The sequence below is a fragment of the Schistocerca cancellata genome, chromosome 1 (genome assembly GCF_023864275.1).
Source record: "Schistocerca cancellata isolate TAMUIC-IGC-003103 chromosome 1, iqSchCanc2.1, whole genome shotgun sequence".
Taxonomy (NCBI): Eukaryota; Metazoa; Arthropoda; class Insecta; order Orthoptera; family Acrididae; genus Schistocerca; species Schistocerca cancellata.
The window spans coordinates 573,866,563-573,894,384 of record NC_064626.1 but is presented as its reverse complement, the minus strand read 5'-3'; the positions used below and the strand labels follow the sequence as shown (position 1 = coordinate 573,894,384).

The 27,822-nt window shown below is 38.7% G+C and overlaps 1 protein-coding gene across 2 annotated transcripts in view; it reads left to right on the top strand.

Annotated features, from left to right (window-relative positions):
• The window catches only part of LOC126181739 (DNA replication licensing factor mcm5), a 101,121-nt gene extending 80,865 nt beyond the window's left edge, over positions 1–20,256 (top strand). For both annotated transcript variants that reach the window (XM_049924794.1, XM_049924795.1), the window contains exons 8-17: positions 5,769–5,962; positions 10,786–10,926; positions 11,022–11,198; positions 11,297–11,412; positions 17,025–17,153; positions 17,532–17,674; positions 17,751–17,878; positions 17,992–18,097; positions 19,921–19,966; positions 20,058–20,256. In XM_049924794.1, the coding sequence (XP_049780751.1) occupies positions 5,769–5,962; positions 10,786–10,926; positions 11,022–11,198; positions 11,297–11,412; positions 17,025–17,153; positions 17,532–17,674; positions 17,751–17,878; positions 17,992–18,093 (1,130 nt within the window). In that variant the 3' untranslated portion in view covers positions 18,094–18,097; positions 19,921–19,966; positions 20,058–20,256. The remainder of the gene's footprint in view (positions 1–5,768; positions 5,963–10,785; positions 10,927–11,021; positions 11,199–11,296; positions 11,413–17,024; positions 17,154–17,531; positions 17,675–17,750; positions 17,879–17,991; positions 18,098–19,920; positions 19,967–20,057) is intronic.
• Positions 20,257–27,822: the final 7,566 nt, after the last annotated feature.

Genomic DNA, 27,822 nt, shown 5'->3' with positions numbered 1-27,822 from the left:
TTAGGCATCTGTAAACATAATGCCATAAAAATATTAGTCGATTTGTGATTGCATCATAAGGTTATTCTCGATTAAGTAAGTCAACTTACGTACCCATTTCTCACCATTTGCGGGAAGTTTTAATTTTCTGCTTTAACATAAAGCAATCTGTGGCTGTGGCTCTTAAAATGCTGGGTAAGACCATTGGTGAGGGAACTATTAGTGGAAGAACGTGCAGAGAATGTTTTAAACGCCTTAAGAATGGTGATTTTGATGTCAAAGACCGGCATGGCGGTGGAAGACAGAACGTTTTTGTAGCTACTGAAACAGACGAAGACACTCACAGGACATCGTTATCAAAAGCAATTGATGCGTTCAAGCCCAGCACTGAAACATAAGCGGCCACAATACAGTGATACACACGTAAATGTGCAAATAGTTGCTCATGTCGGCACCAATGACTCCTGCCGTGTGGGTTCAGAGGTCATCCTCAGTTCGTACAGGCTGTTGGCGGAGTTGGTGAAGGCGGGAAGCCTCGCTCGCGGGGTGGAATCTGAGCTAACTATTTGTAGTATCGTTCCCAGAACCGATCGCGGTCCTCTGGTTTGGAGCCAAGTAGAAGGCTTAAACCAGAGGCTCTGACGATTCTGTGGAGATCTGGGGTGCAAATTTCTCGACCTCCGCTATCGGGTGGAGAAATGTATGGTCCCGTTGAATAGGTCAGGCGTGCACTACACACAGGAAGCGGCTACAAGGGTAGCAGAGTACGTGTGGAGTCTACAAGGGTAGCAGAGTACGTGTGGAGTCTACAAGGGTAGCAGAGTACGTGTGGAGTGCACATGTGGGTTTTTTAGGTTAGAGAATTCCCTCCCTAGGCCCGACGAGAAGCCTCCTGAGACGCAGCAAGGTAGGAGTAGGCAAAATGCAACAGGGAATAACAATATTAATGTGCTAATAGTAAACTGTAGGAGCGTCTGTAGAAAGGTCCCAGAACTGCTCTCATTAATAAACGGTCACAATGTCCACATAGTACTAGGGACAGAAAGTTGACTGAAACCAGATGTAAACAGTAATGAAATTCTAAACTCAGGTTGGAATGTATACTGCAGAGACAGGCTGGACAGAGAAGAGGGAGGCGTGTTTATAGCGATAAGAAGTGCAATAGTATCGAAGGAAATTGACGGAGATCCGAAATGTGAAATAATTTGGGTGAAGGTCATGGTTAAAGCAGGCCCAGACATGGTAAATGGATGTCTCTATAGGCTTCCTGGCTCAGCAGCTGTTGTGGCTGAGCACCTGAAGGATAATTTGGAAAATATTTCGAGCAGATTTCCCCACCATGTTATAGTTCTGGGTGGAGATTTTAATTTGCCCGGACATAGACTGGGAGACTCAAATGTTTATAATGGGTGGCAGGGACAAAGAATCCAGTGGAAGTTTTTTTTAGTGCTTTATCTGAAAACTAACTTGAGCAGTTAAACAGAGAACCGATTCGTGGCGATAACATATTAGACCTTCCGGTGACAAACAGACCTGAACTATTTGAAACACTTAACGCAGAACAGGGAATCGGCGATCATAAAGCGGTTACTGCATCGGTGAATTCAGCTGTGAATAGAAATATTAAAAAAGGTAGGAAGAATTTTCTGTTTAGCAAAAGTGACAAAAGGCAGATTTCAGAGTACCTGACGGCTCAGCACAAAAGTTTTGTTTTAAGTACAGATAGTGTTGAGGATCAGTGGACAAAGTTCAAAACCATCGTACAATATGCGTTAGATGAGTATGTGCCAAGCAAGATTGTAAGAGATGGGAAAGAGCCACCGTGGTACAACAACCGAGTTAGAAAACTGCTGCGGAAGCAAAGGGAACTTACACAGCAAACATAAACATAGCAAACGCCTTGCAGACAAACAAAAATTACGCGAAGCGAAATGTAGTGTGAAGAGAGCTATGCGAGAGGCGTTAAATGAATTCGAAAGTAAAGTTCTATGTACTGACTTGGCAGAAAATCCTAAGAAATTTTGGTCGTATGTCAAAGCGGTAGGTGGATCAAAACAAAATGTCCAGACACTCTGTGACCAAAATGGTACTGAAAAGAGGATGACAGACTAAAGGCCGAAATACTAAATGTCTTTTTCCAAAGCTGTTTCACAGAGGAAGACTGCACTGTAGTTCCTTCTCTAGATTGTCGCTAATGGTAGATATCAAAATAGACGACAGAGGTATAGAGAAACAATTAAAATCGCTCAAAAGAGGAAAGGTCGCTGGACCTGATGGGATACCAGTTCGATTTTACACAGAGTACGTGAAGGAACTTGGCCCCCCCCCCCTTCTTGCAACTGTGTACCGTAGGTCTCTAGAAGAGCGTAGCATTCCAAAGGATTGGAAAAGGGCACAGGTCATCCCCGTTTTCAAGAAGGGACGACGAACAGATGTGCAGAACTATAGACCTATATCTCTAACGTCAATCAGTTGTAGAATTTTGGAACACGTATTATGTTAGAGTATAATGATTTTTCTGGAGACTAGAAATCTACTCTGTACGAATCAGCATGGGTTTCAAAAAAGACGGTCGTGTGAAACCCAACTCGCGCTATTCGTCCACGAGACTCAGAGGGCCATAGACACGGGTTCACAGGTAGATGCCATGTTTCTTGACTTCCGCAAGGCGTTGATACAGTTTCCCACAGCCGTTTAATGAACAAAGTAAGAGCATATGGACTATCAGACCAATTGTGTGATTGGATTGAAGAGTTCCTAGATAACAGAACGCAGCATGCCATTCTCAATGGAGAGAAGTCTTTCGAAGTAAGAGTGATTTCAGGTGAGTGTCGTAGTACCGTTGCTATTCACAATATATATAAATGACCTTGTGGATGACATCAGAAGTTCACTGAGGCTTTTTGCGGATGATGCTGTGGTATATCGAGAGGTTGTAACAATGGAAAATTGTACTGAAATGCAGGAGGATCTGCAGCGAATTGACGCATGGTGCAGGGAATGGCAATTGAATCTCAATGTAGACAAGTGTAATGTGCTGCGAATACATAGAAAGAAAGATCCCATATTATTTAGCTACAATATAGCAGGTCAGCAACTGGAAGCAGTTAATTCCATAAATTATCTGGGAGTACGCATTAGGAGTGATTTAAAATGGAATGATCATATAAAGTTGATCGTCGGTAAAGCAGATGCCAGACTGAGATTCATTGGAAGAGTCCTAAGGAAATGCAATCCAAAAACAAAGGAAGTAGGTTACAGTACACTTGTTCGCCCACTGCTTGAATACTGCTCAGCAGTGTGGGATCCGTGCCAGATGGGGTTGATAGAAGAGATAGAGAAGATCCAACGGAGAGCAGCGCGCTTCGCTACAGGTTCATTTAGTAATCACGAAAGCGTTAGGGAAATGATAGATAAACTCCAGTGGAAGACTCTGTAGGAGAGACGCTCAGTAGCTTGGTACAGGCTTTTGTTGAAGTTTCGAGAAGATACCTTCACCGAGGAGTTGAGCAGTATATTGCTCCCCCGTATGTATGTCTCGCGAAGAGACCATGAGGATAAAATCAGAGAGATTAAAGCCCACACAGAGGCATACCGATAATCCTTCTTTCCACGAACAATATGAGACTGGAATAGAAGGGAGAACAGATCGAGGTACTCAAGGTACCCTCCGCTACACACCATCAGGTGGCTTTCGGAGCATGGATGTAGATGTAGAAGGTAATTTTGCAGCAGGTCAGTGCTCGACTCCATGTTGCAAAACGCCTCAAAATACGTTGAAATGAGAAGTCCTATCCCCCCCGCCGTATTCTCCATACATTGCTCTCTCTGACTAACACGTTTTTCGATCAGTGGCGTACAGTCTGGCTGGCCAGCACTTAAGTATGCTGATGAGCATAAATAACAGCAAAATCTGTGCACTCTGTGCAAGGTTTTAAAGAAAGTTACAGTTCTAGTGTATAATATTTTGATGGATGGAGATAATTACACTCCTGGAAATGGAAAAAAGAACACATTGACACCGGTGTGTCAGACCCACCGTACTTGCTCCGGACACTGCGGGAGGGCTGTACAAGCAATGATCACACGCACGGCACAACGGACACACCAGGAACCGTGGTGTTGGCCGTCGAATGGCGCTAGCTGCGCAGCATTTGTGCACCGCCGCCGTCAGTGTCAGCCAGTTTGCCGTGGCATACGGAGCTCCATCGCAGTCTTTAACACTGGTAGCATGCCGCGACAGCGTGGACGTGAACCGTATGTGCAGTTGACGGACTTTGAGCGAGGGCGTATAGTGGGCATGCGGGAGGCCGGGTGGAGGTACCGCCGAATTGCTCAACACGTGGGGCGTGAGGTCTCCACAGTACATCGATGTTGTCGCCAGTGGTCGGCGGAAGGTGCACGTGCCCGTCGACCTGGGACCGGACCGCAGCGACGCACGGATGCACGCCAAGACCGTAGGATCCCACGCAGTGCCGTAGGGGACCGCACCGCCACTTCCCAGCAAATTAGGGACACTGTTGCTCCTGGGGTATCGGCGAGGGCCATTTGCAGCCGTCTCCATGAAGCTGGGCTACGGTCCCGCACACCGTTAGGCCGTCTTCCGCTCACGCCCCAACATCGTGCAGCCCGCCTCCAGTGGTGTCGCGACAGGCGTGAATGGAGGGACGAATGGAGACGTGTCGTCTTCAGCGATGAGAGTCGCTTCTGCCTTGGTGCCAATGATGGTCGTATGCGTGTTTGGCGCCGTGCAGGTGAGCGCCACAATCAGGACTGCATACGACCGAGGCACACAGGGCCAACACCCGGCATCATGGTGTGGGGAGCGATCTCCTACACTGGCCGTACACCACTGGTGATCGTCGAGGGGACACTGAATAGTGCACGGTACATCCAAACCGTCATCGAACCCATCGTTCTACCATTCCTAGACCGGCAAGGGAACTTGCTGTTCCAACAGGACAATGCACGTCCGCATGTATCCCGTGCCACCCAACGTGCTCTATAAGGTGTAAGTCGACTACCCTGGCCAGCAAGTTCTCCGGATCTGTCCCCCATTGAGCATGTTTGGGACTGGATGAAGCGTCGTCTCACGCAGTCTGCACGTCCAGCACGAACGCTGGTCCAACTGAGGCGCCAGGTGGAAATGGCATGGCAAGCCGTTCCACAGGACTACATCCAGCATCTCTACGATCGTCTCCATGGGAGAATAGCAGCCTGCATTGCTGCGAAAGGTGGATATACACTGTACTAGTGCCGACATTGTGCATGCTCTGTTGCCTGTGTCTATGTGCCTGTGGTTCTGTCAGTGTGATTGTGTGATGTATCTGCCCCCAGGAATGTGTCAACAAAGTTTTCCCTTCCTGGGACAATGAATTCACGGTGTTCTTATTTCAATTTCCAGGAGTGTATAAATTGTTGGAAACATTCGTTTCAGATTATACTGTGGTTCTTTGTTTGTGTGAAACGTGTCATAGGCAGTGACTACTAAGAAATTTTTCATCAGATCCTGTTTCCCATATGTGATAGTTCCAAAAATAATTTGGAAAGTAAGAAGTAATTATAGGCAGAAGCTTCAAACCAGTTAGTGAAGGGTGTACAGAAGCTTCACGTGATAGATACAGATGTAAATGTTTAGTGGTTAGCAGTGAAGGATTAATCATGTGTCTCAAATTGGCCTATTTATGTAACTTCTCTTCCTCTTTGTTTTTTTGAAAATATAGTTTCAACTGATGTATCATATTCTTGTTCACATTGTTTCATCAAAAAATTACCTTTCTTCTCAACAGGTTCAAGAAAGCGGATGCCTGATGGTTTGACCCGGCGTGGAGATATCAATATACTATTGCTGGGTGATCCTGGTACTGCTAAATCTCAGTTGCTGAAGTTTGTGGAACGTGTCTCTCCTATTGCTGTTTACACATCAGGAAAAGGGTCCTCTGCTGCTGGGCTCACAGCATCTGTAATCAGGGATCCTTCCTCAGTAAGTGCAGTTAAATATTTTGTTTCAGTTCTGATAGTTAAACATTGAACACTGGAGATACCATATCAAATTGCGTAATTTCAGAACATTTCCTGCTTGACAATAATGGATTTTGATGAAATTTAATGTGAACATTTGCACATTCTCCGGTGAACATTGATAAAGGGTAATGTTCATTGATGCAATACTGCCTGAGATACAGTCTCTTATTTTACTGGCTGAGATACAGTCTCTTATTTTACTGGCTGAGATACAGTCTCTTATTTTACTGGCTGAGATACAGTCTCTTATTTTACTGGCTGAGATACAGTCTCTTTATTTTACTGGCTGAGATACAGTCTCTTTATTTTACTGGCTGAGATACAGTCTCTTTATTTTACTGGCTGAGATACAGTCTCTTTATTTTACTGGCTGAGATACAGTCTCTTTATTTTACTGGCTGAGATACAGTCTCTTTATTTTACTGGCTGAGATACAGTCTCTTTATTTTACTGGCTGAGATACAGTCTCTTTATTTTACTGGCTGAGATACAGTCTCTTTATTTTACTGGCTGAGATACAGTCTCTTTATTTTACTGGCTGAGATACAGTCTCTTTATTTTACTGGCTGAGATACAGTCTCTTTATTTTACTGGCTGAGATACAGTCTCTTTATTTTACTGGCTGAGATACAGTCTCTTTATTTTACTGGCTGAGATACAGTCTCTTTATTTTACTGGCTGAGATACAGTCTCTTTATTTTACTGGCTGAGATACAGTCTCTTTATTTTACTGGCTGAGATACAGTCTCTTTATTTTACTGGCTGAGATACAGTCTCTTTATTTTACTGGCTGAGATACAGTCTCTTTATTTTACTGGCTGAGATACAGTCTCTTTATTTTACTGGCTGAGATACAGTCTCTTTATTTTACTGGCTGAGATACAGTCTCTTTATTTTACTGGCTGAGATACAGTCTCTTTATTTTACTGGCTGAGATACAGTCTCTTTATTTTACTGGCTGAGATACAGTCTCTTTATTTTACTGGCTGAGATACAGTCTCTTTATTTTACTGGCTGAGATACAGTCTCTTTATTTTACTGGCTGAGATACAGTCTCTTTATTTTACTGGCTGAGATACAGTCTCTTTATTTTACTGGCTGAGATACAGTCTCTTTATTTTACTGGCTGAGATACAGTCTCTTTATTTTACTGGCTGAGATACAGTCTCTTTATTTTACTGGCTGAGATACAGTCTCTTTATTTTACTGGCTGAGATACAGTCTCTTTATTTTACTGGCTGAGATACAGTCACTTATTTTACTGACTGAGATACAGTCACTTATTTTACTGGCTGAGACAGTCACTTGTTTGACGCTACATGCGCCTGCACAGAGCAAGTGCAAATTAGTGTCGGCTTTAAGCTGGCAGGGTGTACACGACCCAGGACAACCGGGAGATCCAGCAAAAACCCGGGAATTTTTTAGAATTCCGAGGAATTTTTCGTTGTTTTAGTTTTCAGTTAAATTTTTGTAATTTTGACTGGTAAGAACCAATACTCTAACAAAGGATATTACTGTACCCCTCTACTGCAGAATAATACTGCAACAATAAAACGTGAACGAGAGAAAAAAATAAAATAAAATAAAAAAACAAAAAAAAAACATAAATTGCAAGGAAATGTGCTATATACTACAACAAAACACGGTGCTCGTACAAGCGTTTGCCAACAGCAAAACGTGTCAAAGGCTTTAGAAGATGCTTCATAACAACAAATTGCCTCTGATGAGCGTGCCGGCTTCATAACAACAAATTGCCTCTGATGAGCGTGACGTCACAACTGTTTACATTAGATTTGTTTTAGCAGTTACAAGCGGGCTCATGCGCAGTTGAGTGGCATATGAGTAGTACTTTTTCCCATTTCTGACTACAGAAATGTAGCTGTTGGCTATGTAAGCAGTCACAGCAAGCAGCTAGATGCAACTGGGAAAAATTTTACTGCCGTGCCCAAGCTGCCAGATTCATGCGTTGCAGGGGGACCGGATCTATGAGGGAAAAGGGGGGGAGGGCAAATTTATATTCTTGAGGAGAAAAAAACCTTGTTTCACAAAGCGCCTAGCATCCAGGTCTACTGATTACTGATATGATTTTGATGCTCATCCCTGTTGGTTTTTGAACACACTCTGTAAGTTAATTTTGGTCCTAATTTGCCTTGTGGTTCTTAGATATACAGTTTTGGAAACAGTAAACCAGTCATACTTTTCACTGGCATTTTCATATATGGATTTGTTACTGTATTCACTGATGGGGAGCTGACTTCGACTTTTTATCACCCCAAAATGATAAAGTGCAGTGTGCACACAGTTCTGTCATGAAACCGGACTGATCAGTGTTATAAAGAGTAGTTGCGGAGATAACAGCAAGTTTCATCTTTATGTCAACTATGAATTTCTGTATAGCATTATCTATCACTGGCAGCTGCTTCAAACGTTTACGTGACATAAACTTGGTAATTTGTGACGTCCTATTCTGTACAATTTCTCGAACCTGCTTAGCCAGGTCAACGAAGCCTGGAAATTAGCAGTGTTCATGTCATCACGAGCGGTTCTAAATCTTCCGAACAGTTTTTCGATCAGATGGTTTTGATTTTTCATTTGGCGCACATTTCTTTCTTTGTGTAATTCATTTTCCATTTGTACAGTTCAGTTCACGCTCCGATTTTATGAAACTAAAACTTCTTTGCACACTGTGTAACTTAAAAGTTTTCTCTCCAATGTTTAACAAATATTTTACTGCCTTTTCTTTGTTGCTGAAAGCTGTGGCAGTAATTTTTTTTTTTTTTTTTTTTAAAAAAAGCTTGATAGTTATTCTTCTTCAGAACTCATATCGTCCAAACCACAATTCTTCGAATCATCACAGTTATTTCCTATTTCTTCTGACGTATCCACAATTTCACACGAAATGTCGATATCATTTGAATGAATGTCGAGAAAATCAACTGAGAAATGACTCATTTGTACGTCCGCAGGAGAAGTAGGTGATTTCGACTGTAAACCACATTCTTCATATTTCATCATTGCTTAATTGAGAACGTTAATTGGATTCCACATTACTGTAAAACTAGAAGAAGAAAAAAGGTACTATTAGCAGGCATTCCTTATGAAAGCACAATCAATATTAATTCAACTTTATCTGTAATGTCAGTACTTACCAATACTGTAAAAAGCAACCAATAATTTGAAATAGATGTTACTTGAATGGCTAATTCGAGATAATAGTAACTGCGTACTGTAGTGTCAGAGAAACTATCAATGAACGATAACCTGAAACATCCTTTACAAATTACAATCTGGTTGTGTCATGTTTCCTATTTAAAAATGTACCACTGACCTTGGCTGTATGTGTACCTCAAACATCCTTTACAAATTACAATCTGGTTGTGTCATGTTTCCTATTTAAAAATATACCACTGACCTTGGCTGTATGTGTGCCTAGTTATGCATGTGCAATTGCTACAGTGCCAGTAAGGGTGTACATTTCTACCACTGCCTGGCACACTATGAATTTGGCAGTTTTCAGCCTTTTTTAAAATACTTTAAGTGCCTCTTAGCAGTCAAAATTTTGACAGTGCATTTTGTTTGTTGTCTTCTTCCTATGTAAAAAATTTCAGCGTAAGTTTTGATATGCGTTATTGGACCATTCCCTTTTAAGACCACAAACACATTTGATTTTTAGTGGCATGTTCCAGCTACCACAGAGTACAGGTAGAAAGAAATAGGATGTGACACTTGAGACAGGTGTTGAAATGGCAGTTATTGAAATAATTGATTACACAGTAGAAAATCAACTGTAATTGGGCAACAGAGGGAAGGCAAGCTGATGAAATACCTGTACTATTCGTTATAGATTATGTGAAAGAACTTTCTCACCTTCAGAAGCAATTTTTGTCTTGATACAGATGGCCATGTATTTCAGGATTCAAAAATGTCCACTTATTTCTCAGTGTACATATACAAACTAAATAGCACCAAATTTTATAATCTCCACCCACCCCCGCTCCACCTTCCCTAGAATTCAGCACTTTGATAAACAACACGATGCAGTCAGTTTGTTTGATGGGACCTAATAGTGACTTTTCTGTGATGTCATAATACGTGATCTACATGCAAAAATCTGTATTTGAAATTATTGACCAACAACTATAACCTACATTAGTCCACAAACTGTTTAACATTTCTTTCTTAAAAGCTGACTTTTTCTTGAAGTGAGGTTCTTTAAAACCAAATTCCAGTAACGCTGGCAATTTCACCGTGGCCGATGGAAATCCATTTCAGGCAGGAATTTCTTAATAAGCAGGTTCTTCAATACAGAGTTTTTAGTGTACTTTCTCATGCATACATCTCACAACATTACAACAACAGTAAAAATCAAACATATGATAGCTTATTTAGAGGTTGAATGACAACTGTTTCTTCTGTGCATCATTTGTGAACAGGAAAGGGTGGAAACGGTGGAGCAAGAAGCACCCTTCACCACAGGCTATTAAGTGTATTGCAGAGTGTACATGTAGATACTTCTGCTTGTTCTCTGTCACCCCCCTTCCTCCCCCCCCCCCCCCAAATCAAATACCTTTCAATCTCTCGGGATGTTCATGCAATTCAGTGGTCTCTGAACCCAACTAAACAATGAACTAATGCTGTCTACAATTTGTCTATAATCTATTTATCCTGTTTCTGTTCTTAAAACATAAATCGTATTGAATAGGTGAGTAGAAAAACTTAAATTGTAGGTTGGAGTGATCTTGTTGCCATTCAGTATATCTGTATTTTCTTTACAATTTCTAGAGAAACTTTGTCATGGAAGGAGGTGCTATGGTCCTCGCTGATGGTGGTGTTGTTTGTATTGACGAATTTGACAAAATGAGAGAAGATGATCGTGTGGCAATTCACGAGGCCATGGAACAGCAAACCATCTCTATTGCAAAGGTAGGTGCTGATGAGTAATTACAACTGAGAACATGTGTAATTTTCATACACATTAGAATTTATTTCATTTGAAAGGTTTAATGGAATTGTTTCAGGCTGGAATTACCACCACATTAAATTCTAGGTGTTCGGTACTTGCAGCTGCGAACTCCATTTTTGGGAGATGGGATGAAACCAAAGGGGAAGAAAATATCGATTTCATGCCTACTATTCTGTCAAGATTTGATATGATCTTCATTGTGAAAGATGAGCACAATGAAGCAAGAGATCAGGTCTGTAGTTAGAGAGCTATATATTTTTATTACAGACTAAAACAATTTTTTAGGAATATTTCTCTAATATTAGTGATTATAACACATTTTATTTGCAGACTGTTGCTAAGCACATAATGAATGTGCACATGAACGCAGGTCAAACGACTGAGGACAACACAGATGGAGAAATACCTTTGGCACTTATGAAGAAATTTATCAATTACTGTCGCCTGTAAGTATTGATGTTCACTATTCACAAAGTAGTGCAGAATGTTATTTTTAACCATGTTATTGGTTGGCAAAACTTAATTTTGACAACAGTGGTACTGTAACATTTCTTCCAGTTACAAAAGTAACGCCTTTTCAAAGATAACTGAAATATCTGCTTACTGACATAAATTATGGCAGTGGCTTCACAGATAAGTTAAATAAAAAGACTTTTTTCTAATCATTGTGGGCAAAAATACTTTAGTTTCACCATTCACTAACTGATCATGCACCTGTACAGATTATTCAACAGCAAAATATGGAGTCACCTATCTGGCATTTGCCATTATTACCATGTTGTACTCCACCCTAAAATTTGGGGGAAAAACTTCACGTACCTTTAGACTATACTAATAAAATTGTGTCATAGAAAAATGTAAATTGTGGCCTTGAATTAAGTGTTTCCCACTCCCTCCCTCCCTATCCACAATTACGGCTGCTAAATCCTCTAATCTGCTTGCTGCCCTCTGTTGCCAGTTGTTAACCTCATGTCAGCATAAATGTGGTCATTGAGTGATGTACGTCATCCTTAGAAAATAACTAGCTTTCTGTAGTGGCATTACAGACACGAATATGTTGTTGAGAAATTTAGGACATCTTATTCCTGTTTATGTGCATTTTGTGTCATTTCTATTTATGTCAGTGTCAATTATTTTGCTGCCCAAATAGAATAGCTCATCTACACTTTTTGTACATCATTTCTTACTCTAATTCACACAGCATCGCTTGATCTCGTTAGATTTAATTCCATTACTCTTGTTTCACTTTGTTGATATTTTTATTATTAAGACCCTGTCCAATCCATTCATCTGCTCTTTCGAGCAGGGCTGGCCCAATAATGTTTTTTTCACAGAAATGACTTTTTATTTGGCCCTCTGCTCCTTTTTCACTTTTCCCTAGTACTCTTTTTACCTGTGTCAGTTTTCACTACTTATAGTGATACTCAATATAAACCAATTGTTCATTTGGGTGCCCCTGATAACTCCTGAATTTGGTGCTCCAAGTGCCCCCCATAAGTGTGATATGTCTTCTATAAAAATCTTAACCATTGCGATATCTCTGGTGCGCTTATCAGCTTGGTGCCCCAAACTGAGGCCTGTGTCACTTGAGATTTAAACTGACCCAGCTGTCAAGTGCTTTACTGTCTATGAGAGAATTGCAGTGTCATTAGATTACTTAAAAAGTTTTACTGCTTTTTCAGTGTACTGATTGATAAAATTTTGGAATGAATACAAACCTATCTATCACTTGTCAACTCAACTACTGCGTCTCTTACATGTTCTTATACTAATAAAACAGCAGTTTGTTTTGTATATAAGTTGCAAATAAACATCTGCACCTATATTTTGCCCCTGCTATCTTCAGAATTTTTAAGAGTCTAGTCAGTTGGTATTGTCGGAAGTCCTAAATCTATTAATGCTATAAACATAGATACAAGTTTCTTCAACCTATGTCCTAAGATAAATTATAGGATCAGTATCTCCCTAACACAGATGATTTTCCCTGAGGTAGGCCTCTACCTATGCTTCCATTCTGCTGTGAAGAATAAGGTATTTTGCAGCCATGGACAGTAAAACTGGTAGTTTGGTAACGTTCACACATGTCAGCTTCCAACAGTGCTTACCGCCAATGTACATTAAGCCCCTTGAATTGAAGTCTTTGTAGAACAGCTGCAAATAGAATTCCATGGATTGGGTTAATGAAATACACTACACAAGTTTTCAAGTAATGCGGATTTCTTCCACATTTATTATCACTAAGAACATTACAGAGAGCAGTTCAAGTTTAACATCAAACATTTCATGCAAGAAGGTACCACAACTTTACTATACGTGTATGTTCCATTAACATGCTACTCTCACCATGAAGTCAGCCCTATTTTAACACTGCAGCATTGTAGTATAGAAATGGTGCACTTGCTCTAGTTTTTGGTAAAGGCACAGAAATTAATAAGTATCTCTGTAGTAAAAGTTATAATACTCTTTCAGAGTATCTCATAGCCCCAAATAGAATCATTAAAAGAAGTTTGTACAAAATCATCTACTTGATCGAAGTTAACATGTTGATTCACACATAGAACTCTATTTCTATACAGTGTTACAACACGGACTATCTCAAACATGTGTTACATGGTTGAAATCTGATACCAAACTATCAGAGAACTGTGGGCATAATTATAGGTTACTGCATACTTTAACATACATGCTACACACTTATTTATAACCATAGTGCAGATATTAGCAAATTCTTAATTAATAGTTCAATTTCTTAGTGTAGGGTGCATTTGGCCCACATAGAACAGTAAAAGTATGGGGATTAAAGTTGGAATATAACAAGCACAGTGGCTAAATTTGAAATGGAAAATTTGGGTATGTTTGAACTTCAGAAGTAATTATCTGTTAATCTAATTTAAGTAAAATCAAAATATGTTACTATAATGTATGGAAGTTTGTCTTTCAGGGTGGTGCCATAGTTATCAAATCTGTTAGCTCTAAATGTTTTCTCATTACTTATTACAGTAGAATTTTCAATTAGGCATGACTTATGTACACATGGTTTTAAACAAAACTATTTAAATATTTGCAGTCAGCTGATCTGAGACTACAATTGCAGCAACAAAGTGGAATTTAGTCGGGTTTGAACAATAATTGAAATGATTTGTGCCTACACTAAATATACATTTTAAAGAAAATCAGAATCAAATAGCAATTATACTTTTTTTACTGTCTTCTTGAAGTCTGAGGATATCTCCCCTGTGGCATGTATCTTGCACATAAAGTGAAATACTTTTAGTTTTTGGCTCACCCAAGAAACTCAATTCCGAGGGAATGTCATCTACTCCAGGGGTCATGTTTTGATTTAGGTCTGTCAGTTCTCTGTCCTATTCTTCTTGCAGTGTCATTTATCCCATCCGTGCTTCATTTACTTAATCAGCTCCTACTGAACTGTTTTAAAAGTTCATTTCCCTTGTGTAGCCCTTCTGTTTATTCCTCTCATCTCTCAGCTACGACTTACTTGCTTAATACTGGCACAGAGTACGAGTCTTGGTATTCACACTAATGCTTTTCTCTTCTCCAAAGATTTCTCTAACTTTACTATACGAGGTGTGATCAAAAAGATATGGGAATATTTGTTTTTCTTAAAGAATCTTTCTTCATTAACACCGACTTTGTCCCCTAAAAGGCAATCACCCTCAGATATAATACACTTTTAGCTGTGCCCTTTCCATTCTCAGAAGCACTTCGGGAAATCGCTTCTTTTATGGTGTACAATTCCTTCAGTGATTCTGTTTCTATCTCATCAATAGTGGCTAAATGACACCTGGCTCTCTCCAGCCTTGGGAATAGAAAGATGTTAACCTAACCTAGAAGCACTGAGGTGTGAGAGGAGCATTATCCTGGTGATGCAATTTCCAATGAGTGGTTTTGCCCCAATTCTGGTCTTTTCTTCAGATTGCTTCATGCAAGTAGCACATAACTTGCAGGTAGTATTCCTTATTCAGCATACGACCGTAAGGCGGGAACTCATGATGCACTATTCTATTGTAATCGAAGAAAACATTGAGAACAACCTTCACATGTGATTAAAAGTGTCAAATTTTTTTCAGTCTTGACTTTTTAGGCAGTTGCCATTGGGACAGTTGGGCCTTGGTTTCAACATTATGCCGGTGTACCCATGTTTCATCACCTGTTATAACCTTCTTCAGAAGTTCTGGATTGGTGTTGACTTCATTCCACCAATTTATGAGCGATGTCTGTGCAACATCGTTTTTGGTCGAAATTCGACAATTTCAGAATAAGCTTTTCTGCTACTCGTTACATGCCCAAACCATCTGAAAAAATTGCTTGATGTGAGCCGAAGGTTATGTTGACATCATCAGCAACCCCTCCGAGAATGATGATTTGGTTATTTCCCAGAACCATTTTCCTTACTTCTTCCACATAGTCGTCAGTAATTGATGTGCTAAGGCATCCAGGTTGGTCGTCATCTTCAGCACCTTCTTGACTCTCTTTGAAACATTTAAACCATTTATAAACTCTTGTCTTAGTCATCGTAGATTTACCAAAAGCCACAGTCAACGTTTCAAGCAAAATTTAATGCAAATCCCCCCCCCAGATACTGAGTCATATATGTAAAAAGTTTGGTTGAAATTGTTCAGCGTATTTCAGAACAGTTGCATTAATCAGTTTTTATACTTTAAGGGAATACTGAAATACAAATAATATAAGCAGACTGTCTGTTCGTTTGTAAATTGAACGTTAGTGGAAGGTCCATGGCTATTGGAAAACAGACACTTTATGTAGAAATACAAAATGCTGTCTGAAACTAGATTTGAAATTGTAAAGCGTGACACATTTCTTGCTTCAGTGCCTTCTACCAGATGAAAGCAGGTACAGAATAGGAAAGTGTTTTCACCAGTGGAAGTTCAACCATATTGTGAAATATGCATCCATTCGGTAAATGAAGGAAATGGATGAAGAACGGCTGCAAAGTGCACTCAGTGCTAAGTTTCAAGAATACATATTATGTTCAAGACAACATATAAGCTGCAGTTGGGGTTACAGGGTGCAGAGAGTTGCAGATCATGGCTTACACCAGAGTATCCAATGCATGTCAGTTCTCAAAGATAGTGCTTCAATCCTTTTGGCAAGTGATAAGAAATTGGAGACAACTGGCTATGTTCATGGTGTTTTAATGATACAGTCTAAGGAAATGTTTGTAAAACTGAGCCTAGAAAACTGGCCTTCAAGTTGTGAAATATATAAACCAGAGACTCATATCTGTGATGACCTTTACACTAGTGGCAGCTTGTCTTCCCTTTACTATGTTACAGATTCGTTTTTCTCAGATACAGAATCATTGAACTTTTCTGTGTGTACTTGTAAAAACAAAACCGTTTAGAAAGCAATGGACAAACGTGGCACAGAGGATCTGAATGGTGTTGCACTTTGGCTATTAAGTATTGTCTTAGTAGAAAAAATTTAAAATCTCCCTCTTTTGTATTTATAAATGTACATATTGCAGAATGAAGCAGCACATGAGATTAGTTCGTTGGTTCTACAATAAACTGTATTGCTACTTCGTTGTGTATATTCAATGCACTGCCATTCTCCATTTGCATTATGTTTTAAAAACAGAATTGTGTGTAACTATGAAATTGAAAAATTGGGTCGAAACAGTTTCAAACAATGGGAACTCCAGGTAGGAATATAAACAATGTAGGAAAAGATAATCGCTACTTACTGTAAGAAAGATGCATAAAGTTGCTGACAGACATGATTAAAAGGCCCTCATATATAGCTTGTAGCCACAGCCTTCATCAGTACACACACACACACACACACACACACACACACACACACACACACAACAAACCATCATCTCGAGCCTCTAGGGCCGAGATGCTGGAGTTGGCGGTTGTGTGTGCCTGGGTCGAAATAGTTTATCTTTTAGCTGGTTACATCAAGACAAATGAAAAATTTCATTTGGCATAAGTCCTGAAAAACTCAAATTTCTAAAGATATTGTCCACACCCGCAGAGTTCTGTGTAAAATCTGCCTGCTTTTCTGTTGGCAGGCACTGTGGACCTCGTCTTTCAGAAGCTGCTGGTGAGAAATTAAGAAATCGTTACGTACTGATGCGAAGTGGAACTCGTGAACATGAGATTGAAACGGAGAAGAGATTGTCCATTCCTATTACTGTAAGGTAAAATAAATCAGTACTGTAATTTAATATAGACACCTTGCTTCACTTTTGATCATCAGGAAATCGTTCACTACGTTGACAGTGTCTTGGTAAATATTAATTCGCCAAATGGTTTACATGTGAATGTAAGTGTATTTATGTATTTCTCTCTCTCTCTCTCTCTCTGCCTGCCTTTTCCTAAGTGATTATTTACAAAACAGTTTATATTGTGCTTAGCTACGTGTGTTCTTGAAATGTGGTTTAAAAATGTAATTTGTTAAATTTATCTCATACATTTTAAGGGACCCTGTACAGTTTGTCTTGTATGATCCTCAGTCTGAAAATGATTTGAACTGAGCCCACAGATATTAGAATAATTTTGATAATATAATGTTGCAGGCAGCTTGAGGCAGTTATAAGAATTTCTGAGTCTCTAGCAAAAATGCAGTTACAGCCATTTGCAACAGAAGCACATGTTGATGAAGCATTAAGGCTTTTTCAAGTATCAACACTGGATGCAGCAATGTCAGGAAGTTTGGCAGGTTTGTATAACCTGAATACAATTTCACATTTGTGTGGACCGAATGCCAACATCAGAAAGAGAGTTGTTTTTTGCAGGTGCTGAAGGTTTCACCACTGAAGAGGATTATGAGATGTTGGGACGAATTGAGAAGCAACTGAAGAAGAGATTTGCAATTGGTTCACAAGTTTCAGAACACACAATTGTTCAGGATTTTCTCAGGCAGGTATGTTAAAGGCATCAGACAAATTTGTTTCTAAATGATTTAAAACGGTGTGTTTCTGTCTCCGCTTCAGCAGTTCCAATTCCATTACACATTTTTTTGTTCTCAATTTACAGAAATACCCAGAGAGAGCAGTGTTCAAGGTCATTCACACTATGATTCGCAGAGGAGAACTGCAGCACAGGATGCAAAGGAAAATGCTTTACAGATTAATGTGAAAAGGTATTAATTTTTGACAAAATTACTGATCATCCCTCTGAATATAGAACCATGAGACTTTTAATTTGCAGAATGACCTAGTCATTTAAAAGATCTGAATGGAAATTAATGAAACCTCTCTGCACTGCTGGTGGCCACAGTGTGCTTGCTTTACATTGGATTGTTGAAGGATTGCAGCTGCAAAATGCACCCATGGTCAATTGTTTCTAAGCTCCCATTTGCAAAAGGTTGGTGACAAACTAGACCCCTTTCATAGTGCATTGTAAAAGTTTGGAAGGTAGCATTTTCATGAAATTGCTGTCACCAAATTTTGTTCACAACTCTGCAGATCAACAATTGAGTCAGATCCTATGTTGCAGCAGGCCTTGGGAGATAAATGCCTTTCTTCAAAATTGGAAGTTTTATGATGCCTCAAAATATTCGAACTCATTCTGGACACCCACAACTGAGCAAAATGGAGGGCAATTTAGTAATCAGTACATGTGTAATTTTGACAAAAGTTACTTTTGATGATGTGTTGGGATGATATGGTCTAGGTTACTGGCAGTCCAGAAAGTATTGCCTTGCTACTACGTTTGTCTCCCTTCTGTTCCAGTATTCGCTATTTATGAATACCAATTTTATTTTATTTTTTACAAACAGCACGGGTGCCAAAGTGGAAAATTGTCAGAAATGCATGCAGGTGTCACATCTCCATTATAAGCAAGAAACTGACAAAAAGACTCTGTCATTGGTGCAGTTTCAACCTAATAAAATAAAATGTGTAATACACGGTAGCAATATTACTTACTATTCAAAAGTTACTGATAGCATGTACACATATATGTAGAATTTGACCAATAATATTCCAGAAGTACTAGTACACTGAGGAGTTTAGGTGATTAAATTTATTTGCTTCTGTCAAACTCACCAAGTCAGTCATAGTTGGAATACAGAAAAATATTTTTAAAACAGCACATGCTGTTCTATTCTATAGCAAGTCACAATGCACACAAGACTTGTTGCCATGTTCCCATTGTGTGTCATTCTCAGTGGCAGGCAGTACTTCAAACTAGTCTGTCCTTTGCAAGTCTCTTAATCTCTGCATAGCTACTGCAATCTACAGGCATTTGAAACTGTGTACTTCAGTCAAGCCTGTTTACTGTAATAAAATATTGGTCTCCCTAATTTTTATCTGCCAAACTTTCCTCAATTACATTGTTGATGATCTTGATGCCTCATAATGGGTCCTTTCTTTAGCACAGTTGTGTTATAAATTTCGGAACTCCATCGTTTCATAAAGTACCTCTTCATTAGTTGTTAGATTTATCTATATTACCTGTCATTCTTCTATAGTACCAAATTTCTAAAACTTTTATTTTCTTCTACTCCATAATTTTATTGTCCATGTTTTACTGCCGTAGAATGCTACACTTCTTACAAATACTTTCAGAGAGGACTTCCTAACACTTAAACTTACATTCAACATCAATAAATTTGCCCTTTGGAGAATTGCTTAACCATCCTGCATTTTATATCTACTATTCTTTCAGCCCCCTCCGTTATATGGCTACCTATCATCTACAACTTGTTTTCTTTACTGTCTTTTATAGAATTAGTGTCATTGGCAAACACTTATTCATGAACTTTAATTACTTTTCCAAGTTTCTCTTTGGTTTTATTTATCGTGAGCTCAGTGCAGAAGTTTATATCAGGCATAAGCTTTATCCCTGCTTTACTCCCTTCCTTTCATACCATTTGACTTGTTTTCTCTCCCATGCAAGTGGATTCAACATGTTAAATGTATTCTATTATATTGAATATTTCACATATATTCTGTTTTACAGGTGCGAGTTTTAACATCTGTGACAAATCCTGTTTAAGCCTCTGGAGGTAAGAACACATGTAAAACGGAAATGGGCAGCATCAAATTGCAGTAACTACCTGGTTCCCAATACTCATTCTGTTTTTTCTTCTGTTGCAGGTGTGAAAGACTTTGTAGATCCATGAGTAACGTTGCAACATATTAAACTCCTCTATCACAAGAAACACAATTTTAAAAATTCTGGGAGAAAGGTCACTTTTGGCCCCGCATATCAATATTAGTTGTTGCAAATTAACAGCAAATATCTTTTAAAGAAAGATGTGTTTTATTAAATAAATTAATTACACTGTTTTAATAAGTCTAAATATTTTATGGCCTGATGTAACATATCTGTAAAATGCCTCTACAAGTGTTATTGCATTGTTGCCACAGTCACATGCTCAGGTTTGACATCCATGGTAATATCTAACCATTTACTTACTTTGCACCTTTTGGTTACCTGTATGCAAATGTCAATCTCCTTTCATGTAGATTGTTGCAATAAGTTACAAATAGCAGGTTACAATGTCTGTCATCGGCTAGTGAAATTCCATTGTTCAAGACTAAATGTTTCATGTGGGGTTGATTCTGATTGCAGCAAAGCACTAGACTGCCATGAATCAGTTTTATGTAGTGTTAGCCACATACAAAATACATTAATAATCCAGTATATATCACATGTAGATTACAAGAATACAAAACAATATTATTACCTGTAACAAAAATAAATCGATGATAACCCACTGAAATAATTCAAATCCATGCACCAGTGTGCTGATGAAGAGGTAAAAGAGCTCCGCAAAGAGATGCAGAAATTAGGACGACAGCTGATAGCACTGTATGTTGACAATGGATATTTTAATGCAAAAATGGGGAAAAAGAATCAAAGAATGAGTCTTCATTGTAGAATGCAGAGAACAATATTTTCAAAAATTGACATAATGTCCTGGGAGAAGATTGCAATCTGTTATTATAAAGCAGATTTTTTATTATCCATTTAGATTGCTTTAATTTTCAAAACAGGCATGAACCATCCTCGGAGAATACCTGTCCAACTTATCAGCATAATATACAAGCTACATCACAAGATTGTTAAACTGTTTTAGAATAGTTATTATTTGAGAATGGCACATTGTTAATAGAAAAGTGATTGTGCTAGGTGACAACCATGGCTGCACTTCAAACCTGAGCTTGGAAATAGGTATGAAAGCACGTGGCTTTGTGAAAAGTGCTGTCTGCCTAAACTAGGGAACACAGTCAAGTGGACCAAAGTGAAGTCTTTAAATGACTAACATTGTTTAAATTCACAGTACGTCCTTTTTCTAAGTAAATTCACAGGTAGAAACGTAACATTTTTTCATATCACATTTTTAAGACTGTGAAATAAATCTTTGTTAATCAATAAGTAAAGAACACGAATGCTGGAGATGGTTAAAAATTTTGGTATTATAGATTGTGCAGTCATGACATTCTTTGGGGGTGGGGGGAGATGTAAACTCGAGTAATACGAGTAAAGCCCTTTTGTTCCGTAGCAATCACAATCAAGTGGGACCCACCTAAATACCTCCATCTGATGAAAATGGAAAAAAAATGCAAAACAGGGAGTGAAGTTCCAAGAAAAGGTTGCTGATAATCTGCTGCCAGGAATCACTGTAGCAGCACTGGTTATTTAAGCTTGAAGGATTGGGTTTAATTTCATCAGTTCTGATAATGTGGTCGTGGTGAACATCCATAACAATGGCCTAGCTTGAACATCTGATTTTTATAGCAGAATCAGTACAGTTCTATTGGTAGCCTAATTCTCAGTCAAATTGTGCACTTTAACTACTCACTATGATGATAAAAGTTCAGCCATTCTGAATGTGTAATAATGCCAAAGTCACAGACTAAATATATATATATATATATCTTTCTCTCTCTCTCTCTCTCCACTTCATGTAATATTCATTTATTAAAAATAAATCTGTACTGCACTGCAGTGGAAATAAAAGTTCACACAGTCCCTCTAATCCTCATAAGAGGTCAAAGAAAAACTGGGAATCGCTGAAACTAATATCTTTGGAAACACACATGTGCCTTCTGACACCTGTTCTTAAATGAAATTCGTTTAACATAAACATAAAATTCAGTATCTACTATTCTTGTGTAACACACCTAAAGGAATTAAATCAGTCCAGAATATATACAATGCAGTTTAAGACAGTTTCAACAGATCTAGCACGACATCATTTGTATACTCAATTCCGTCTGGCCAATTTTTTTGTTGTTCCATTCATCAGGGTATGAACCACCTGGTGCATTCTTCTGCGTGGCAGCTCAATATTCAATATGTAACAGATTTTTAAGAACAATTATCATCATCCTCATCATTATACGTCAATTTTCATGACTTCAATATCCAAATAAGAGTTAAAAATTGCATAGCCACATAATCAATTAACTCGTGAAGCTCAAGGTATAGAAGAATATTTTTGATGATATGGTCACACCCCTTTAGTTCAATAAGAAGAGGGTATTTCCCAGAAGTAATTAAGGCCTCAGTGATATTTCTGAACACCGAGAGGGGGAACATTCTTGATGTAAACAATGTTGCATTTCCATACTTTCAGATATATGTTAAGAACTGAAAAAGTTCTTCACAAATGAGTAAGAGAATTTCTCAATGAAAGGTAATTACTGACTAAACACCTGTTTGAATTTAGTACATACAAAACTGTTAATGTCACAATTTAAGTTCCACCGGTCAATTTCTTCTTCTTCTTCTTCTTCTCCTCCTCCTCCTCCTCTCTCTCTCTTCTTCTTCTTCTTCTTCTTCTTCTTCTTCTTCTTCTTTTTTTTTTTTTTTTTTTTTTTTTTTTTTTTTTTTTTTTTTATCTAGATATGGCTTCCAATCTCGTTAATCACTCACTGTTGATTCTGAAGTTAGAGATACAGCAAATTGTTTGTTTCAATCATATGTTACCAGCTGTAAGCAATTGATGTTACAAGTCCAGAATCTGACAAAAATTATTCTGGCAAGGCTCTGATAAGCTGTTGGGTCTTACAGGGCTCAATACTGGGCCCTTCCTTTTTCCTAATTTTTGCCAATGACTTTCCAAATAATGTACCTGCATTATTTGCAGGTGACACAGATTTGCTCTTTGAATCTGAACCAGCTCTGCTTCTGTAGTACAGTGTTAATGATGCAGGTGATAGGTATCTGATTTGGCTGCACAGGAATAAATTGTTGGTCAGCACAAGCAAAGTAGCTTATATGCTCCAGAAACCACCCTGTCTACATGGAACCCATAAGTATTGATGGCAAAGAAGTTGAACAAATAATTTCTTGAAAGTAGGATGTATAGTACAATTTAATGGCACCACCACAAGAAAAATTGCTTAAAAAGCCAATCAGTCACTCAATAAAACCTTTCAATTGTATATTATGGACTTGCATATTCAATAATAAATAGCATATGACATCCCTTTCATGGGGGCTACAAACAAAAATTTTTCTACTGCATAACATGCTAAGAAAAACAATGAAGAGTGTACCAGCCCATCAAGGACCAAACGTAAATATATTTCCAGTCCCTTGTATTTATGTTGTAGACACAGTCTGATTTTTTAGAAGTCTATACACTATGAGATGCATGGGCCTAGCAAGAACCAATGAGACTTGGCCATATTTTATCAGTTGTTCATGATGTGGCAGTCTTGAGCCACTTCAGAATAACAAAAGAAAATAGATTAGGAAGAACAGAATAAATATAGATGCAGAGTTAAAAAGAAACATGACAATTATTATTATTATTATTTAAGAACAGGAAGATGTACTATATAAAGAAACAGACACTATCCTTCAAAGTGATTACACATAGTCAAAAAGGGCAATTATTTAAGAAAGAACAGAAAAGATGATTTTAGAGCAAACAATAATAGAAACATGATAGATTTATGCTAATTATTCACGAACTAAAGTTTGCTCAATGGGTATTGGTTAGATGCAGGATGGGCAGTGAAACTAACAAATGGATCGGGGAACAAACTGGAGTGGAATATGCAGTTATCACAAAGGAAATGGAGGTAGATGGGACATGTAGTCAGTGAATGGAAGGTAATATAACTTGATGACATTAGAAAATATGCAGAAGCAACATTAATGTATGTAGTCCAAGATCATAATCCAAGGAGTGGTCTAGAAGAGGCCTTTATTGCGAAGTGGATGTTGAGTTCTTGCTTTAATGGGGTTGCCATAGTTATATGGGTTCTGAGAAGTGTCAGTGATGGTTTGTGAACAGATGCCCTTCGTGATGCCACCAGTTCCCCCAGGACTGAATTTGTGTACTTCATCAAAGGAAACATCATGTGCAAGTGGTAGATCTGTTTGTGCAGGGTGTATATGGGTGGGATGTAGTTATCAGATTGGTATTCAACTTGTTGAATATGAGAAAATCCTAAAAACCACCTCCAATCTGGCTGGCTCACCATCGCTCATTGTTGTCCTTGAGGCAGATTTGATCTTTGGTAGGCTTGCCTCCCGGGAGCGCCGAATTAATGCACTTGGCTATATGGTGGCTCTGTTGTTTTATGCTTTTATAAAAACAGAGTGCAACATTAGTAACCTCTGATCATATTCTCTTCTTCCATAACTGAAAGAGGAGGAAATGACAGAAAATCTGATGACATTTTATGGCAAGGTCGAAGGAGACTAAATTAACTGAATGTCCAGTAACTATGCAAACAGTACATTAGAGAGTATCGATAGGTTATAAAAATGAGTCTTATATCTTGAAATCATTGTCACAGAACCAGCTGATTTTTTACACTTTTGTATGTGGACCTTTTAATCAGAACTAGTATCATTGAAATAGTGTAGTAACAAAGCTTACTTTTTTGTGAGAGTACTGTGAAAAATCCGTAACAAGAACCTGGAAAAATGAAACTGTTTGCTACTGTAATAAAATAACGTTTAGAAATAGTTGAAAGATTATTTGTAATAGTGTATTATGATGTAAATTTGTAACTTAAAGTACTTCACTAATGGACAGAGGACAAAAAGTAAAAAGTAGGAGGGAAACAGTATTATGATGAATGACACAAAATACGAAAATGACCGCAATATCCTTCAGACATGTGATGCTGTTGCATGAAATACAAGAAATGCATTCACAATTGTGAATATGATAAGACTCCAGCTGCACAATGTATTGATGACAGTGATGTGTTTCTCACTTTACGCGAGCGATAATCTTCACTGGCTCGACCATAAGAGCACACCTTTATGGCCAACCTAAACTTCCCTAGGTCCCCCTGTGTCTATGTTATCTACTTTGCAAAATTGCTGTGATTCCTGCACAGGAAGACACGTTTATTGTCATGGCATAAAATACTATATTGCAGTGCCTGTGTTTTTATAATGTACTCTGCACTGTCCTCTCTCCCTGTACGAATAGCAATTGTAAGAGTACGAGACACAGAACACGGTGATATAGGAGTTTGTCCTGGAGACGTGCTCAGTTGGCTGAGGCTGTTAAGATGACCGCTTCCGTAAAGCACGAAGTCCAGGTTTGAGTCTCGGTGTGGTACTAATTGTCGTCACCAATACATTGTGCAGCTGGAGTCTAATCATATTCGCTGTTGCGAATACATTTCTGGTATTAAGTTATGGTTGAAAAATACGTGTATTATCTAAGATCAGTTTTTGTTCCAGAGATGAATGAAAGCATGAGGCAGCACTTGACTACAAGATTATCTTAGAAGATGTGTTGAAGAAAGATGTATCCATATTTGTAGATTCATAAAACACTCACCAGTATAATAACAATATTATGAAAAGGAAAGTTGCCACTCACCATATAACGGAGATACTGAGTTGCAAATAGACACAACAAAAAACTGTATTAGTGACAGTCTTTTTGTTGGCCTATCTGCAACTCAGCATCTCCGCTATATGGAGAGTGACAACTTTCCTTTCCATAATATTGTTACATTCCATCCAGGATTTTCCATTGTTTGATTTCACCAGTATAATAATGTTGACTGAAGATTCAACCAATATATAACTTCCTCTCACATATATCTCACAAAAGGACCATGAAGGTAAAATTATTGGGATTCAGGCTCTCAAGGAGGATAACTACTAGTGGTATTTCCTGCAGACCGTTAACAAGTGAACAGGAAAGTGTGATGGGCTCAGTACAGCTGATGACAACAAACATAAAGAAAGAGAAAATGCAGACTGGGAATAGTGGTAGAGGCCTTTCAGATAAAGAGAAACTTGTTAATGTCGAATATAAATTTAGGTATTAGGAATAAATTTGAAGTTGAGTCTTACATGGAAGTGAAACGCAATGATAAACAGTAGTAGCCAAGTGGACTGGCCCTGAGACAACATTCAGTACTGACTGGCTGCCATTTCATCCTCTGCCAGTGGCATCATTCGGATGTGATAGGGAGGGGGATGGGGTTATCACAAGCTCTCCTGGTGTTGTCAGCTTCCCCCACCTTGGAGCAACTACTTCTGATGAACATGCTTACAAGAATAGAATCCGAGCTTTTGATTTGTGGTGTTATATGAGGATGCTGAAGGTTAGACATGTAAGGAGGGGGATGGATAGGGATAAAACTTCTAGAGAGAGGTGATGGCTTCAAAAGAGTAGTCAGGTAGGTTGCTGTAACTGTGTAGAGATTGCACAAAATTAAGTTTGTAGAATGTTACCTTAAACCAGTATCTGTATTGGAAACTGACAATGTTGTAAATGCAAAGTAATACATTGTGTTCAAGTGCTCACATTTCTGTAGAACGAGTGCTCACGATTAATTACTGATCCTCAAATTTCAGCTGTACTGTGGTTATTGAAACATTGGTACTGTAATTGCACGTAAAAATGCCAAACATAAGGGCAGACACGTGGCAAATGACAACTGGATGCTGTAAGAACTCTAAGTAAATAAAAGTAGTACCACGATCCAAAAGAAATGACAGATCATCATGACTCAACTACTGCCACTAAGTTGATAGATATTCAGTAAACCTGTTACACTGCAAGGATACTTTTGAAGGTTGTAAAAATTTGTTTTGCATGGTAGGTGTTGTGCTTCATACTTTGGCTTCCATTTCATACCTTTTCAACAGGTTTTTTCATTATGCCGTAACTATCAAATGAAAATGAGATCTGAATGTAATGTGAACATAAAATAAGGCCACTGAGAATTGCAGCCTTTTCACAATATGTTTTCTGTGGCAGACATGTTTGAATGTGCATCAGTGTGCAATTAAACACTACAGTTATGGGCACTGATACAGACATGATTTGGGGGGAGGGGGGGGGGGGGAGTCGGGAAAAACATTAACCTGAGAAAACATGCTAGCATATTGTAGCACAAGGTGGAATGACTCGAATGTTAGTTTGCGAGGTTTCTATTTGGTAGTGGCGGGGCGTCATGTATGACAAATTACACTACTTAGCATTTATTTAATTTGGCTTCAATATTAACAAATTAGTATTTGATCTGTATGCATTTTAATAAATGAGATGGTGGTGCATTAAGGACAGAGTATAAGTGTAGCAGAGGTCAATGGAGAATCATTCTAGTGGTGATATGGTCTGCAGATAGGAAGTCCACTAACATAAGTGACAGACAAAGAAAAGCTTGTGATGGCCTGGCAACTGTGAACGAGCATCTTGGAACCAGCAATGCTGGTTGATGGTTTGCACACTATTGCTGTAAGCAGCTATGCAAATGTGATTTCGTAGACTTTTCCTGCGTAGTAACTGCTGATATTTTTCACAGGTTTGCAGCCGGATCATGTCGTTGTCCAGACACAATATTTCAGCAGACCAGCTGGCCACCATCTTCAGGTGAGTTAATGCTCGTGCTGGTCTGCCAAAATATTGTGTCT